Consider the following 16,598-nt stretch of genomic DNA (forward strand, 5'->3'; position numbering starts at 1 on the left):
TTTTAGTTTGCAATTGGTACAATATTTACCTAATCCAAGTATTACAATCACTTGTTATAGATATATCACATTATGGACCATTCACACATCCTCCCAAGACAAAATCGATGGTGTATAGTTACAATTCTGCAATTGTATGGCATTTGGCATAGTGCAGTCATCTGTCTGTGGATCGTCCTGCATTTCTGTCACAACTATTTTGTATGGTATACCAGACTATGCATAGACAGGTTTTGGTCTATAAGTCTTAGTGATCTACTTTAGCAAACTGCACCAAATTATTTTGGAGAAATTCTTATGAAGCTTATAATAGACATCTTCAAATTTTTTCTTCTCTTCTCCTCATAGAAACAACCTGATTACCTTAGAAAGCCATCATCTGAAATCTACTTTATAGCTACAAATAATGGATGTAAAATGAAACAACATAACCTTTGATGAAAAAAATAAGGAGTTTCATTAAGCTGTTCTATGGTTAAAAATTATGACTTTGTTTATGAAGGTCAAAATGCCCATTTCAAACTCTCACTTGTTAAACACCGTGCCACAGCTGGTCACCTGCAAGATAAGTGATCATATACTAAGACATAAACTCCTTTCTACTGACCTGGCTCAGTATTTGGAGTGTCAGGTTGTCCATCACTCCTGACTTCTTCCACACCATGTGGATGTATTGAATAATTCCTTGATGCACTGTTCTTGAAAACAATGTTTATGTAGTCACCAACTTCCGCATGAATCATTGGCCCTAGTGACAAAAATATTTTAATTATGGAAAACGTGCTAACACAAGTCAATTGCACATTTAAAATTAAGCAATGAATAAAAAGTCAGTAGCAAACCAAGAATTAATCCACGACTTTAAGAGCACGACCTAGAAAACAGAGCTCCCAATTGGCTATATATTTTGCGTCCTTAAAATTAAGCCAGAGCTTTATGTTTTCCAATAAAGCGAGCAGTATGAGAAATAATAATATAGAATAGCATAACGGTAGCAAGTCTTACTGGTACATCATAGACCACAGTGCCAATAATAATAAATATCATTTCTTAAAGAAGAAAAAATATGCATGCCTGTGATTAACACTTGTCTGAACATTGAGAAATACACAAGAATGCTATATACCAATGAGGAAATATGTTAAAAATTTGTGGGATGGTGGATCACAAAATGAATAAATGCACAAAATATTGACTTTGTTGAAATAACTTTCAAAGAAAACAGTTCACAAATTTGAAAACATGGCGTCTGGTTCAACAACCAAAAAAGAACATGCACCCTTTTATTTTACTTTATTTATATATGTATTTATTTATTTCTTTTGTTTCAGTCTTCCCTTTGATTATTGTCCCTTTCTCCTGTCACCCATTAGTTTCTCCAGCAATAAGATCCTTATTATCTATTTACCTACCTGGTCATTCTACTGACTAAGCAGTTTCCTTGGGGCAAGAGCTCTATGATCCATTTGATCTCTTATATGTCAGGGTTGAATATGCCAGGACTGAAGTCTTAATTAATGTGGTCTATCAGGGTTTTCTCTATTTGACCCTAGCTTGCACCACACACACTAGCTTATGTCCTTCTACAGTAACAGAGCTGGCAAGAGCTTAGCACACTAAATCTACTTTCCCAAATAGCAGAGCAGCAGATGTGTGGCTTCACCATTATGGTTTCAATTCAGTTTTCAGATTTTCATATAAACACATGCAAACACATGCATAGACACAGACACAAAGACAAAACTCATGATAAATATTTAATTAAGATCTGCAACACCCATTATGGTAATTTTTTTTCACTACTACTCGCTATATTCAAAGTTAAATCATTTAAAACTTGGCCACAAGTCACCATGGCATGATAACTGTTTCTCTATACGTGTAACCTGGACATATCTAGGAATTCTAATTTATCATCAACTTCTTTCGGCTGTTCCCGTTAGGGATCACCACAGCGGATCATCTGTTTCTATTTCTTCCTGTTCTCTGCATCTTGCTCTGTCACACCAACCACCTTAGCATGTCCTCTCACACCACATCCATAAACCTTATCTTAGGCCTTCCTTTTTTCCTGTTGTCTGGTAGCTCCATCCTTAGCATCTGTTTTCCAATATACTCAGCATCCCTCCTCAGCACATGGCCAAACCAATGTAATCTTGGCTCTCTGGCTTTGTCTCCAGACCTTCCAACCTGGGCTGACCCTCTAATATACTTATTCCTAATCCTGTCCACCCTCGTCACACCCAGTGCAAATCTTAACATCTTTAACTCGTCACATCCAGCTCAAACTCCTGCCTTTTTGTCAATGCCACATTCTCCAACCCATATGACATAGCTGGTCTTACTACCCTCTTGTAGACCTTCCTTTTCACTCTTACTGGTACTCATCTGTCACAAATCACTCTTGAAACTCTTCTTCACCCACTCCATCCTGCCTGTACTGTCTTTTTCACCTCTCTTCCACACTCACCGTTACTCTGAACTATTGATCCCAAGTATTTAAACTCATCCACCTTCACCACCTCTACTCCCTGCATTCTCACCATTCCTCTATCCTCCCTCTCATTCACATGCATATATTCTGTCTTAGTCCTGTTGACCTTCATTTCTCTTCTCTCTAGAGCATATCTTCATCTCTCCAGGGTCTCCTCCACCTGTTCCCTACTCTCACTACAGATAACAATATCATCTTCAAACATCATAGTCTACGGGGACTCCTGTCTGATCTCGTCTGTCAACCTGTCCATCACCATTGCAAATAAGAAAGGGCTCAGAGCTGATCCATGATGTAACCCCACCTCCACCTTAAACACATCCATCACTCCCCCCACAGACCTCACCGCTGTCATACTACCCTCGTACATATCCTGTACCACCCTTACATACTTCTCTGACACTTCTGACTTCCTCATACAATATCACAACTCCTCTCTAGGCACCCTGTCATATGCTTTCTCTAAGTCTACAAAAACACAATGCAACTCCTTCTGACCTTCTCTGTACTTCTCCATTAACACTCTCAGAGCAAACATCACATCTATAGTGCTCTTTCCTGGCATGAAACCATACTGCTGATCACTAATCATCACATCCCTTCTTAACCTAGCTTCCACTACTCTTTCCCATAACTTCATGCTATAACTGATAAATGTAATCCCTCTGTAGTTACTACAGCTCTGCACATCACCCTTATTCTTAAAAAATTGGTACCAAAACACTTTTTCTCCATTCCTCAGGCATCCTCTCACTTTTCAAGATTTCATTAAACAATCTGGTTAAAAACTCCACTGCCATTTCACCTAAACACCTCCATGCTTCCACAGGTATGTCATCTGGGCCAACAGCCTTTCCATTCTTCATCCTTTTCATAGCTATCCTTACTTCCTCCTTGCTAATCCATTGTATTTTATGATTCACTATCCCCACATCATCCAACCTTCTCTCCCTGTCTTTCTTTTCATTCATTAACCCCCTCAAAGTATTCTTTCCATCTCCTCAACACACTCTCCTCGCTTGTGAGTATGTTTCCCTCATTATCCTTTATCATCTTTACCTGCTGCACATCTTTACTAGCTCGGTCCATCTGTCTAGCCAATCGGTAGAGGTCCTTTTATCCCTCCTTAGTGTCCAACCTTTCATACAACTCTTCATATGCCTTATCATTAGCCTTTGCCACTTCTCTCTTTGCCATGCATCTCATCTCCTTATACCCCTGCCTACTTTCTTTATCTCTCTGACAATCCCACTTCTTCTTTGCCAACCTATTTCTCTGTATAATCTCCTGTACTTCCTCATTCCATCACCATGTCTCTATGTCGTCCTTCCTCTGTCCAGATGTCATACCAAGCACCTTTCTAGCCGTCTCCCTTACTAGCTCTGCTGTAGTTACCCAGCTATTTGGTAACTCTTCACTGCCACCCAGTGCCTGTCTTAACTCATCCCCGAACTCTACCTCACAATTACCCTTTTTCAATTTCCATCATTTGATCCTTAGTGCTGCCCTCACACTCCTCCTCCTCTTCTTGATCACCTATATGCCATGGTTCCTGAACATTCTAGGTGCTGTTACAGCTGTTGTTAATATGCTGACTGTATATCACTTATGAGTATGTACATGCAGTGAAATTGTACATGCATGTATTTATTTATTATTTATTTATTGGCATTTTTTTACCAGGAAAGTCCACTGAGCCAAGATGAACTCATTTTCAGTGGAGGCCCGGGGAGAAAAGCTCCAGTTAGTGACAAAGCAAGTACAAAACAATTTTACAGAAATTGTCATAAAAGTTCAAAGAGTTCAAAAAAAGATTTAGCTGTAGATTGACAGATCAAGTACAAAAAAATGAACAGAAAGTAACATAAAAGTTTAAGATGTCCAAATTGATGTACATAAAATTTTCATGAAAAGAATTTACAGAATTTACATAGATGAAATAAACCTGCTACAAACTTCTTGACATAAGGGAATGAGGGTAATAGCTCAGCTATTAAAATACTTGCTAGTCTTTATGGCACTAATGATATAAGTGTTGTACCATTTAACTAAATACTTAATTTCATTTTGAACTCTAACTGTTTACTACTATTGTTAAACAAAACCTATCGATACTTCTTGTAACTTGTAATTAATTGTTGTTTTTAATTGTTTTTATTGTGGAGCTTTTCTCCCCGGGCCTCCACTGAAAAAGGACCTGTGTCCAGTTGGATTTTCCCAGTCAACAAATGTAAATAAATAAATAAAATAAAATAATAATAGTACATGGGTGCAATAATAACAGGACAGAGTGCAATGCAAAACAATTATATCAAGATTTGTTTCACGTATGCAAGAAGAGAAGCGTAGTGTGATAAGGCCTTAAGAAGGACAACTAAACTGAGTATCTAAATGTAAATAAAACTTGGTTAAAAGGTAATCCATGGAGAATTTATAGCGTGGATATGAAACAGTATAAATGCATTATTCGCTTAGAGGTGGATAAATACCCTCGTCTTAATAAACAAGTCACTTTGAAACCAATACTGAAATTAAAACAACAGAAAGTGAAGAAAAAGTGACTATATATGTGTTATTGTTACTGTGTTTTTAAAGACTTAATTGTTGTTTTAATTGTTGCTTTTTGATAGGTTGCTGTGTCATGTGATATGTTTGAATGAGTTATAAAAATGCTGTTTTAATGACTGTTTTATGTAAGACACTGAAGAAGGATATTTTGTATCTGAAAGCTTTGCCGTTCTATTAAATTATATTGATGGTGTGAAGCTCTACTTGTTTTTGTACTTGAAGCTGTTTGGTCTGTATTCTCCACTTTACCACTGGTTCACCTTTTTCTTGTGATTTACTATCTAAAAGGTAAGCAGCATTTACTTTATGGAGTAATAGGGGAAGGAAGGAAAAGGGAAAGAGAGAGAAGAGAATGAAGAAGGAGTGGACAGGAAGGCGAATGAAAAAGGGAAGGGAATGGAAGAAGAAAGGAGGGAGGGAGGAATAAGGTGCAATGGAATTAAGAGGAGGTAAGAGGATGTGCAGAGAAAAAATAAAAGTTTGTCAAAGAAAAAGAAAGGTTTATTAGCGAAAGTTAGGTGTAAAGTTTCGGGGTTAAAATTGGAATATTAAGTAATGGTTGAGTGAGTAGTGAACAGTTACACATCCACTTGGAGAGAAGAGGGTTGTGTAGTTCAGCTTTAAAGTTGGAAGGACATTGTTGTCAGCAGACAGATGGAGGTAGATTATTTCATAGTTTGGCAATGTTCCATGAGTATAACAGTTGACCTGCAGGTAGCTTGGGTTTATGAATTTGTACAAGATATTGTTGTTCTGAATGAAGCTGCGGTGGTGGTGCTGTGGTAGCGTTGTCACTTCACAGTAAGACGTTGTCCTGTTCGATTCTCAGCTAAAGCGTCTTCTGTGTGGAGACATGCATGAATGGGCATACCTTCATTGACGGTTGTATGTTAGGGCTGGCAACTCAGTAAGCAAAAATCTACTGCCAATCATTAGCGGACCGGAGTTCCGCTGTGGCGACCCCTAACCGGGAAAAGCCGAAAGATTCACCACCACCATTGGTGTTCTGAATGAAGAGGCCTGACAGGATTATAGAGGCTGAATAAGGAGCTGAGTATAGGGCAATCTTGAGGTTTATATATCAATTTGTGAGTAACTGTCACCTGAAGGAGGGGTAGGTGGTGGGGGAATTCCAGCCGTTGAAGTTGTTTTAGGACAGTACAGTGATGGATAAGGTGGCAGCTATTAGTGGCGAATTTAGCAATCTTGTTATAGCATGTTTCTAATTATGATTTCATGGAAGACCGTAGATAGGTTAGTAAAGGAGCACCATAAGTTAGAGAGGGTAAAAGATATGATAGGGCTAATGTTTGTTTGGTAGGGAGGGAAAGGAACTTATTATGTTTATAGAGAAGCCAGAGTTTTTTGTGGGTCTTGCTAATGTTGAGTTGTATGTGAAGATTGAATTTAAGGTTGACATCAGTTATAGCACCTATCAATTTAGTAGAGGTCACTAATTCGATTTTGGTGGAGTTAAGGGAGAGAATTTCAATGTTGGCTTTTATAACAGGAGATGTTCTCTTGGGAGTAAATATTATAAGTTTGGTCTTTTTGGGTTTCAAAGAAAGGTGGTTATTGTGGAGCCAAGTTTCCATAGTAGAAAATGCAGTTTGGGTGAGTTGTTTTAATGTATCTGAGATGAGAGCAGAACAGACTATAGTGGAGTCATCGGAGTCATCTGCTTACTGGATTAGGGAACCCTGATGGATAGTTTGGTGGAGATTGTTGATGAAAATGTTAAACAGAAGTGGGCCTAATATTGAGCCTTGGGGTACTCCTGTAGGGTTGTGAATGTAGGGGGAAATGGAGTTCTGCCATTTAACAGCATGCTCTCTCTTAGAGAGGTAGCTTTTAAACCAGGTAAGTGACTGTGAAGAGAGGCCTATGCTGGAGATCTGGGAGGGGAGGACAGGATGAGAGATAGAACTGAACACGTTTGATAAGTCCAAGAATAAGGATGGTACTATACTTCCAGCATCACGGGTTTTGTTGACTATGTCTAAGAAGGATATTAGTGCAGTAGATTTGCTATGTTCTGGATGGAAGCCATGCTGAGTGGGGGGAAAGAATTTTATTCTTCAGAAGAAAATCTAAGAGTTGTTTTTGGACACATTTTTCTACAATTTTTGAAATGGGGGACAGAAAAGGAATGGCATGGAAATGTGAGATGTTAGCTGAGTAGCCACCTTTGTGCAATGGTAGGATAGCTTTTTTCCAGAGGCAAGGGATGTGAGAGTATAGGACAGATCTGTTTATCAGAATGCTGAAAGGGTAGGCCACACAGTCAGCTGAAATTTTGAGAAACTTGGGTGGAATTTTGTCAGTGGAGTTAGAGCATAGTTTTAGTTTCTGAAGAAGTTTTTTTTTATGTAAGAAATAGGGATGGGAGAAGGATATTAAACTGAGGCTAAGAAGTCAGTTGGATGCAGTTAGGAGGTGTTCTGTTGGAGGAGGGGGGAGTAGAGATATTATTATTAGGGAAAGTTAGAGAAAAAGTTGCTGTGATATTGGCAAAGTTGTCAATAATGTAAGAATTGAAGATACTTGCTATTTGTTCAGAGGGCATGTCAGGGTAAGGCCTGGGTTCAAGAGATTATTGATAGAGGACCAAACATTTTGGGGTTGTTTTTTCTATGTATTTGTTGGTTGTGGAAGTATTGTTGTTTATCTTTAGAAATTAGTTTTTTAGCTTGATTACAAAGCTGCTTATACTGATAAAGGTCAGACATATTGTTAGATGTAACCATAGTTTCCATTGTTTGTCCCTGTTGTTCATGATTTATTTAGTAGCTTTTGTAAGCCAAGGGGCATGATTGGTTTTGGTTCTTTTCATTCTGGTTGGGGCTAAGCTTTCTAATATGTTAAGAAAAGAACTATTAAAGTAAAGCAGAGAATCATCTAGAGGAAGGATTTTCAGGATACTCCAGTCAATGGTTTTCAAAATGTGGTTAAATGTAATGGGATTCAATTTTGAAAGATTTCGTATGATGCTTTGGAATGGATGAGCAATCTCAGATTGTGTAGGCTGGGAGATGGCCACTAATGGAGTTGAACATAGTTCCAGAAGTGATATACTTGGAAGAATCTGAGATGAGAATCCAATCTAAGATGGATTCTGCTTTAGTTCTATAGTTATATCTGGTAGTGGTAGTGATAAGTTGGTTGAAATGGAACAGATTTATACAAGAGGATGATTGACTGGTGGAGGAAGAAGGCCAGTCAATGTTCATGTCTCCCAGAATAATTGTTTCATTTTTTATAGAGTAGGAAATCCAAGATAGAATATCTTCTAGAACAGTAATGTTATTACTAGGTGGTATATATAATACAGAGCTTTGTAGAACAGTTGAGTTCAAGATAGATCAGGATTTTGGAATTTTGGAATTGAGGGATGTGGTCTTTGAACTGAGATATGTTGAGGGTATTGTGGTAAATGATGGCTACACCACCCATTTCTGTGTAGTCTACCTGCTCTAAGTAAGTTATAATTTGGTGGGAGAAGCTCAGAGTCCAGAACAGAGGGTTTTAACCAGGTTTCTGTAGCAGCAAGAATATCAGTTTTATTTTGGGAGGACCAGGCATGTAATTCAGAGATTTTATTACAAACACTTTGGAAGTATAGAGTAGTTATATGAAGTGATTTAGTGCTGTTGGAGATATTTATGTTTCTAGGGAGGAAAGTGGTGGATGGGCCTTTATTGGGATGGATGTCACCTGAACAGGTAAGTGTGGAATGAGCATGTAAAATATGAGGTATGAAGTGGGAAAGTATGGAGAATAAGTATTTTGTTTCTGCTGTTTGTGTAATGATACTAGTTAAAAGTTGTAGACTACATATGTGTGTTGTATGTTTAAGAAGCATTTCTAAGGACTGAACATACATATAAACAACAAGCACATGCTAGCTTCAGTGCCATTTTGAAAGTGCAGCCAGGGAGAGAACATGTATGAGAGAAACACACAGTTTGTATATAAGTTAAAATTACTAAGCCTCATTTCTGATGTGTTTGTATATAATAAAGCTATATGAACTAAACCCATGCATATTTGTCTGTTTCATCCTGACCGGACTAACGACAAAAGTGTTTAGAAAAAGAAAATCATTTAAAAATAGTGTTTATAAAAAGCAGAATATTCAATGTACATGCACAGGCAAAAATGGATAGATAACAAATTCTCATTTCCTTATAATTCACTCCCATTTCATTGAATATTCTGCTCTTCTGGTGACCGCCTTGACATTTTGTTGAGTTTTATACAGCTTGGTGTTGTTATATAGGAGTGAGGTGGTGATCCCTAATATTATTAATGTGGGGAATGGAAAAAGGGGATATCCCCACAGAACCAAACTTCAGTTTCTTTCTTTTTAAAGTATCTTGCATATAAGAAGTCAGAAAAAATTGCAATATATTAAATGAAAGTCAACCATTCAACTGGCAAATGTATATACATTTTTTTGAGTGTAAGCAAGTTCACAAAGAAAGATTTTGTTTACAAGTTTATCAAAAATGCGAATAGCTATAAAACAGTGAAATAAGAACAATACAAAACAAGCAATTTGGGCATATCAACGAGTGGTTAAGTAATATTTTTTTAATTGATAGGGCATGTTAAAATATTACAGGGCTTGAATAATGCAGGTAGGTCAAATTGTCTGCCATTTAAGGCATCAGAAGTGCAAAAGGGAAGTGAGAAAAAGCAAATGGAGATGGCACACAGACCAGATTTGATGTGCCGAACACACAAGTCCAAGCACTTTTTGATTTGATGTGCCCTCTACAGTATGGCCTATCAGCCAAAACAAAATGATTGATATTTTTAAATATATTTTCCCCAGCTCCCCTGCCTGCCAAACAGCTAGCTACTGCCACTACCAGTCATTAATTTGCCCTCACTGGAACAAGAACACTGTTCCTGAACTGTTTGTAAGTTTCTGTGAGGCCATTTTTGCTTGGGCTAAAGGAAAGTCTCTCTGTTGATCAGTGACAGTGAAAAACATTGAGCAGCTCCCCTGCCCCCTGTGAGAGTGGTTACTGACTTGAAACTGTAGTTTTATTGGCCGTATTGGGTCAATTCCTGGCTCTTTGCAGCCCCTGCTATCAAGCACGCTTTAGCGCGATTTAGCGCGGAGTTGCCACTAGAGCAGCATCGGGCAGCGCCGGTTTAACAAGGTTAAACTTTTTCTGGCTCCATAAAGTCTGTTCTTCATTTTTTCCCTTAGAACTGCTCTACTAGTAATCTAAACAGTATATCCCTTAACTAAAAACTGCAGCACTTGTTCCTAAAAGCTTTTTTTTTTTTTCTCCAAAAAAAAAAAAAAAGCTCAGCACTTGTCTTAAAAGCATCTTCTTTTCGGGCTTAGCACTTCTGTATTATACAAAGTCCCTCACTAGCGAAACCCCCCCCCAGGAGTACCCACTTCCTTACTAAGTCCTCTCTCATTCAGTTACACCCCAAACTTCTTAATTTCTCTAGCATGTCGAAGGGCCAGATGCTGGCGTCCTCTCCTGTCCAGTTGGTGAATCTGGGAATATTGAGGCAATGTTACAATTGCCTCATGTACACAGACAACCCTCTCCTCCTCCCACATAACACAAATACTTGCGAGAGATGCAGCTATTTAGCCAAACTGGAGGCTGAGCTCTCTCAACTCAGGACTGGCAAGACCAGACAGGAGGAGAAGGCAACTACACACACCACAAAACCAGTCTCACATAAAGCTATCACAACAATGAATCAAACACATAAACACACAAAGACATACTCGGAGGCTCTGAGCAAAAATTTACCTAAACAGCAGAGGCCTCCAAAGCAGACACCCAATCAACCACCACCTCATGACACACCACAGGCAACACATAAAACACAAAATCAGTGTGCAAAGCAGTCACAGCCCTTAAGGCCAAATACAACACCAAACATACTTGTCATAGGTGACTCCATAGTCAGACACAATGACGTCCCAATCACCAGGCTGAACAAGGAGAGGGTCACAGTAAGCTGCCTATTGGGTGCTAGAATCCGCCACATAACACAAGCACTCGGGTCACTCCACAGCAAGTACAAATATGACACAGTCATTGTCCATGCTGGTGTGAACGACCTGAGACGTACCTCCCTGGACTACATGAAAAGAGACATAGAGGAGCTCTCTGATTATGTAGCCCAGGCAGGTATGACCCTGACCCTGAGCAGCATCCTTCCTTCACCAAGAATGATGCCACAACATAGAGACAAGATGATCAGCTTTAACAATTGGCTTAATTTCTGGTGTCATTCAAAGGGGATCCAATGTCTGTCTGCCTGGGATGACATGCTTGACAAGCCACACTGCTTCGCAAGGGACGGTTTGCACCTGTCACCCCTGGGATTCCGGATATTGGCTAAGGCTCTTGCCACACCCATAGTGCCTTTTTAGAAAACAAAAATGGGAAGAAACTAAGGGTAATGCTGCTCAATGCCAGAAGTCTAAATCTCAAAATGCACGCACTCGAGGCCCTTCTCAGTATGGAGAACATCAATGTCTGTGCTGTTACTGAAACCTGGTTCAAGGCTCCTGAGAGCACCCCGGCACTATCAGGTTTTACCTCATATCATGCGTTCTGGCCCCAAAACCCGGACCACACCACAAAAGGAGGGGGTGTATCCATATTCATCAAGGATACCCACACCTCCAGGTTGGTGGCAATGCACGAAGCATCTGAAACCATCCAGGTGCAATTAACCATAGGCAAAACTGCTCTACAATTTGTAGCATGCTACAGGCCACCCTCTCAAACTCAGGAACCCCACACAGCCTTCCTGTAGACACTGGAGGGTATAAATGTATCTCCAAACACCATTATATTGGGTGACTTCAACTACCTGAATATAGACTGGGAACATTACTCAAGCCCAAACTTTCTAGACCAAAGGTTCCTGGAGTTCACAAATTCAAATGCCATGGAACAACTAGTCACCGTTCCCACAAGAGGAGAAAATATACTGGATCTCTTCATCACAAACATGGGGACAAAATGCTCCACACCAGAAGTATATCCCTCATTGGTGAGATCAGATCATAAACTAATCTCACTGGATATCCACATCCCGCCCCACCCCAAACAAAAAAGACCACAGTGAAGAACTTCTCTAAAGCAAACTTCACACTACTCAAGACTGGTGTGGTATCCTTCAAGGCCCCCGAGCCAGTGGAAACCACAACCCAAGCTACGGAAGCCCTTACAAATGCCTTCTACGAACACCTCCAGGACTGCATGGATCAGGCAATCCCTAATAAAACCAAGACTCTTTCCACCAAGGGCAAACGTCCAGTCTGGTGGACCCCAGCCATAAACAAACTTTACAATAAGAGGAGAAAGCTGTTACATGATAGAGCAAAATCCATAAAAGAGAAGACACCTTTGATCATTATTAGTAAAAAAATACGAGCACTCATAAAATCATCCAAGGCCAACTTTGAGAGAAAAATTGCCATAGATTCAAAAGACAATCATAAGGCCTTCTTCAGCTATGTTATAAACCCGGGTGGAAACTCCCAGATATGCTCAGAATTAGTCCAAAATGATACAAAAATCACTGAACCCACAGACATTGCCAACATACTGGTAGACAGGTTCAGTGCAAACTTCACCCCCCTCTCCCCCCCAAAAGGAGAGATAACTATCCCAGCGGAGTGCAGCCTCCCAGACATCTCCAATGCGCAGGTGAAAGCTGCTCTCTCTAAAGCTAAAAACACAGCATCAATGGGACCGGATGGTGTCCCGGCTGTGTGCTACACGAACTCAATGAGGAACTAAACCCGCACATAAGGCAGCTGTTTAATCTTAGCCTTACCACAGGATACGTGCCCAAGGAGTGGCGTACGGCAACTGTGGTCCCACTCCACAAAGGCGGTGCCTCTACGGACCCTGGTAATTACCGCCCCATAAGCTTAACAAGCCTGGTCTGCAAAGCTATGGAGAGGATCATAATGGAACTCATAAACAAAGACATAGGGGACTTGCAGACATTGGACCCAACCCAGTTTGGCTTTGTCAAGGGCAGATCATGCCTTTTGAACTTGGTCGACTTCTTCGAAACAGTCACCAAGGCCATTGATGAGGGAAAGGCAGTCCATACAGCCTACCTTGACCTTGCAAAAGCTTTCGACACAATACCCCACTCGGGTATTATAGAGAAACTTACCAGCTTAAATGTAAACCCATATGTCACAAGATGGGTTGCAAACTGGCTAAAGGACAGAACCCACAGGGTTAGAGTAGATGGCGCCATGTCAGACTCCAAGCCGGTCACAAGTGGTGTCCCACAGGGCTCAGTCCTTGGCCCCCTGTTGTTCGGCATCTACTTCTCAGAAGTACAGGCTAACATAGGAGGACTATGGCTGACAAAGTTTGTAGATGACTGCAAACTGGGAGCCATAGTGGAAAGTACATCGGACACAGATATCCTTCAGAGGGGTCTCACAGAAACTGATAGCTGGTGCCAGAGCCATGGCCTGAAGTTAAATGCCAAAAAATGTATAGTCATACCCTTCGGGAAAAACAAGGTAACCCCAAGCTACCATCTAGGTGGCAATCTACTAAGCACAGAAGAGGTTATCAGGGACCTGGGGACCCAGGTTGACAGTGGCCTTTCTTTTGACACTCACATTGCTAAAGTGGTTAGAAAAACCTTCTACATTGCCCACCTGTTCATGAAGGGAGTCACATCCAGATCAAGTGAGGTCATTGTTCCCCTGTACTCTTCACTTATCAGACCAATGATCAAGTACAATGCCCCATTCGGGATGTATCTCACCCGACACCTGCAGCAATTGGAGAGACCCCAAAAGTTCCTCACCAAAAGGATAAAGGGACTCCAAAATCTGTCATATGCTGCCAGACTGAAGAAACTCCAGCTCTATTCAGTTGCATACCGTCTGCTCAGAGGTGACCTGTGCCTGACATACAAGGCCATGTCCAACCCAGAATTAATGGACATGCTCCACCTCAAAAAATCCAAATCTACCAGATCCACTAGAGCAAGCAATTTAAACCTTAGCACGGCTATAAATAGGACATGCTGGAGGGATAGATTTGTCACCCAGAGACTCCCTATGTTGTGGAATAAAATCCCGGTCCATGTGAGGCAGAGCACCTCGCTGGCTCTGTTCAAGAGAAATCTTGACCGGTGGATGGGAGATCGTAGGTTTACCCCGGGAATCATCTCTGTGTCACTGCTGGACAGAGGCACAACAAACTAATGGGCACAGTATTTTTTAACATAAGGGGTGGCGTAAGCCACAAAAACTCTGGGCTAGGCTTATAAATGCTTTAGGGCAGATAGCCTAGTATAAACCTATGAACCTATGAACCTAAGAACATCTGTAGTACAGTAATCATCCAGGCTGCCATGAGGGGATCTTTTCGTTTTAGCTCCTCAACATCTATAGACACCCTTCTGCATGTTATTCTCTGGACAACAGTACTGCAGCAGGGTGCCACCCCCAGGACAAGGGAGATGATGTCAGTTACTCACTCCTATACTCCACAGCATGGATCTTCCAGATGTAGAATCACTGTTTAATTTCAGCTTATCTGGGTCATAGTCACAGTTTTATATCCAGGAAATAAACACATCTTTATTTCTTAGTGACATGTTACCAAGCTTAGATGCACAGCAAATTTCTGATCTGACAGAGGTGTGCAGCCCAAGAAAACAGGATTACCAGAGCTGCACCTCAAATAAAGCTTGATGATCTCATGCACCTAGAAGGATAAATGAGCAGGTTCAACCCTAGGAGAGTGACAGATGTAAGGATTAGAGGTGGTCATTCTTATTTTCAAAGGCTGAGAATTGCATAATGATACACACCATAACAGTACATTTTCAATGACAGGCCACCACAGCAGGATATCACAACATCTGTTTCACCTATCTTATGTTTTCCATTTTCTGATGTATTATTGTAATTACAGGCTACTTTCCATGACAGGAGCCAACACACGTATTAAGGTGGCATGAGATTGTCTTATGTATTCCACTTCGTTTTTTACTACTTTCCATTTCTGAGGCTTCTGTCTCCCACAAGAAGGAGTGCTGTGACAGGGAAATTCCACTACTAACCAGTACTTATAACATATACTGTGCCAAGGGGATAGCTATAACTTATACATTTTTGTAGTAGAGCATGTTAATAAACATGCAATTGTCCAAAATGTTAGAAAATAAAGTGCATTAAGAATATGTAGTAAAGCATTTTAGCAAGTCTATAAAGTGGGGTACATTTGCTGCATTATAAAGCCATAATAATAAACTTGCCCTAAGGTAGAAACCTTATCACAAGATACAGCTGGACATATTTTAGTGGAGGGTAGACATTAATGTAAAAACTATACCTTAAAGCAACTCAAAAATATTACTTTTTCTCTAAACTAACAAATTGATTTTAGTTTCTGCTGTTACGTAATTTCATACTAAGGCGTTTCAGCGAGAGTACATCAGATTTAGGTATCCTTTGAAAAATATTTCTTCCCCCAGAATACTGCAACACACATTTTGTTATATTTCTTCAGAAGAAACAAGTACAAAAATCAGGACAATGTGAAATAAGTGCTGGATGATAACAGGCGGAAGGAGTCGACGTTTTACTACAGCAACGTCTTATCTTACATTTACTGTTATAGTAAGCAGATTACACAGCTTTACTATTTTCTACAGGAAGGGGCAGTATGGTAGGAAAATCATAATGAATCAGTAGATTCTCAAGAAGTATGAGCTTTCTCTGGGAGGCAGAACGTACAGTATGAGCTGTGTTACACTGGGAGTATCACATGTTCTGTCCATGTCAGCCTAAAAGCTCATATTAACAAGAACTGTCGGCAATGAAATATGAAGCCCTGACTACAAACCAGGCAAAGTAAATTCAGTTAGTGGCTGAGGTGCATAATGGCATTGGCAATGGATGATGGGAATGCTAGTCCTGGTGAGACCAGCTATGTATTTACAGGTCTCCTCATATGAGTGGATGGATTGCAAATGGACAGCTTATGGGTGGGTGTTATGCTCAAAGCCCATTTTGGGTGGTTTCCTTTGTAATATGCATGTAGAAGTATGCATCCATGTAGGGAAAACATTGTGAGCCTCTGCAGTGAATTGTATTGCCTACCCTCCTACCCAAAGGGGTGGAGGTGAACCACAATATATGTATTCATTGCTGGAATATCAGTATGACACAAAGTTCCCTCAGATAATTCTAACTGTGATACTGGGTAAAATGCCTGGGCAAATGAAATGAATGAGTTCATATTGCTTTGTAAATGCATATATATATATATATATGTATATATATATATATATATATATATATATATATATATATATATATACACACACACATATATATATATATGTATATATATAAATATATATATATATATAGAGAGAGAGCGATAGAGAGAGAGAGAGTGAGATCTATTGCTATATATATATATATATATATATATATATATATATATATATATATATATATATATATATATATATGTATGTATGT

General features: G+C 39.8%; 1 protein-coding gene across 3 annotated transcripts in view; it reads right to left on the bottom strand.

Moving 5' to 3' along the window:
* Positions 1–16,598, bottom strand: part of HEPHL1 (hephaestin like 1) — a 571,952-nt gene that overhangs the window by 328,325 nt on the left and 227,029 nt on the right. For all 3 annotated transcript variants that reach the window (XM_044072648.1, XM_044072649.1, XM_044072650.1), the window contains exon 14: positions 608–748. In XM_044072648.1, the coding sequence (XP_043928583.1) occupies positions 608–748 (141 nt within the window). The remainder of the gene's footprint in view (positions 1–607; positions 749–16,598) is intronic.

This window comes from Protopterus annectens, chromosome 5.part0, assembly GCF_019279795.1.
Source record: "Protopterus annectens isolate FY-2018-M chromosome 5.part0, PAN1.0, whole genome shotgun sequence".
In the NCBI taxonomy this organism is placed as follows: Eukaryota; Metazoa; Chordata; order Ceratodontiformes; family Protopteridae; genus Protopterus; species Protopterus annectens.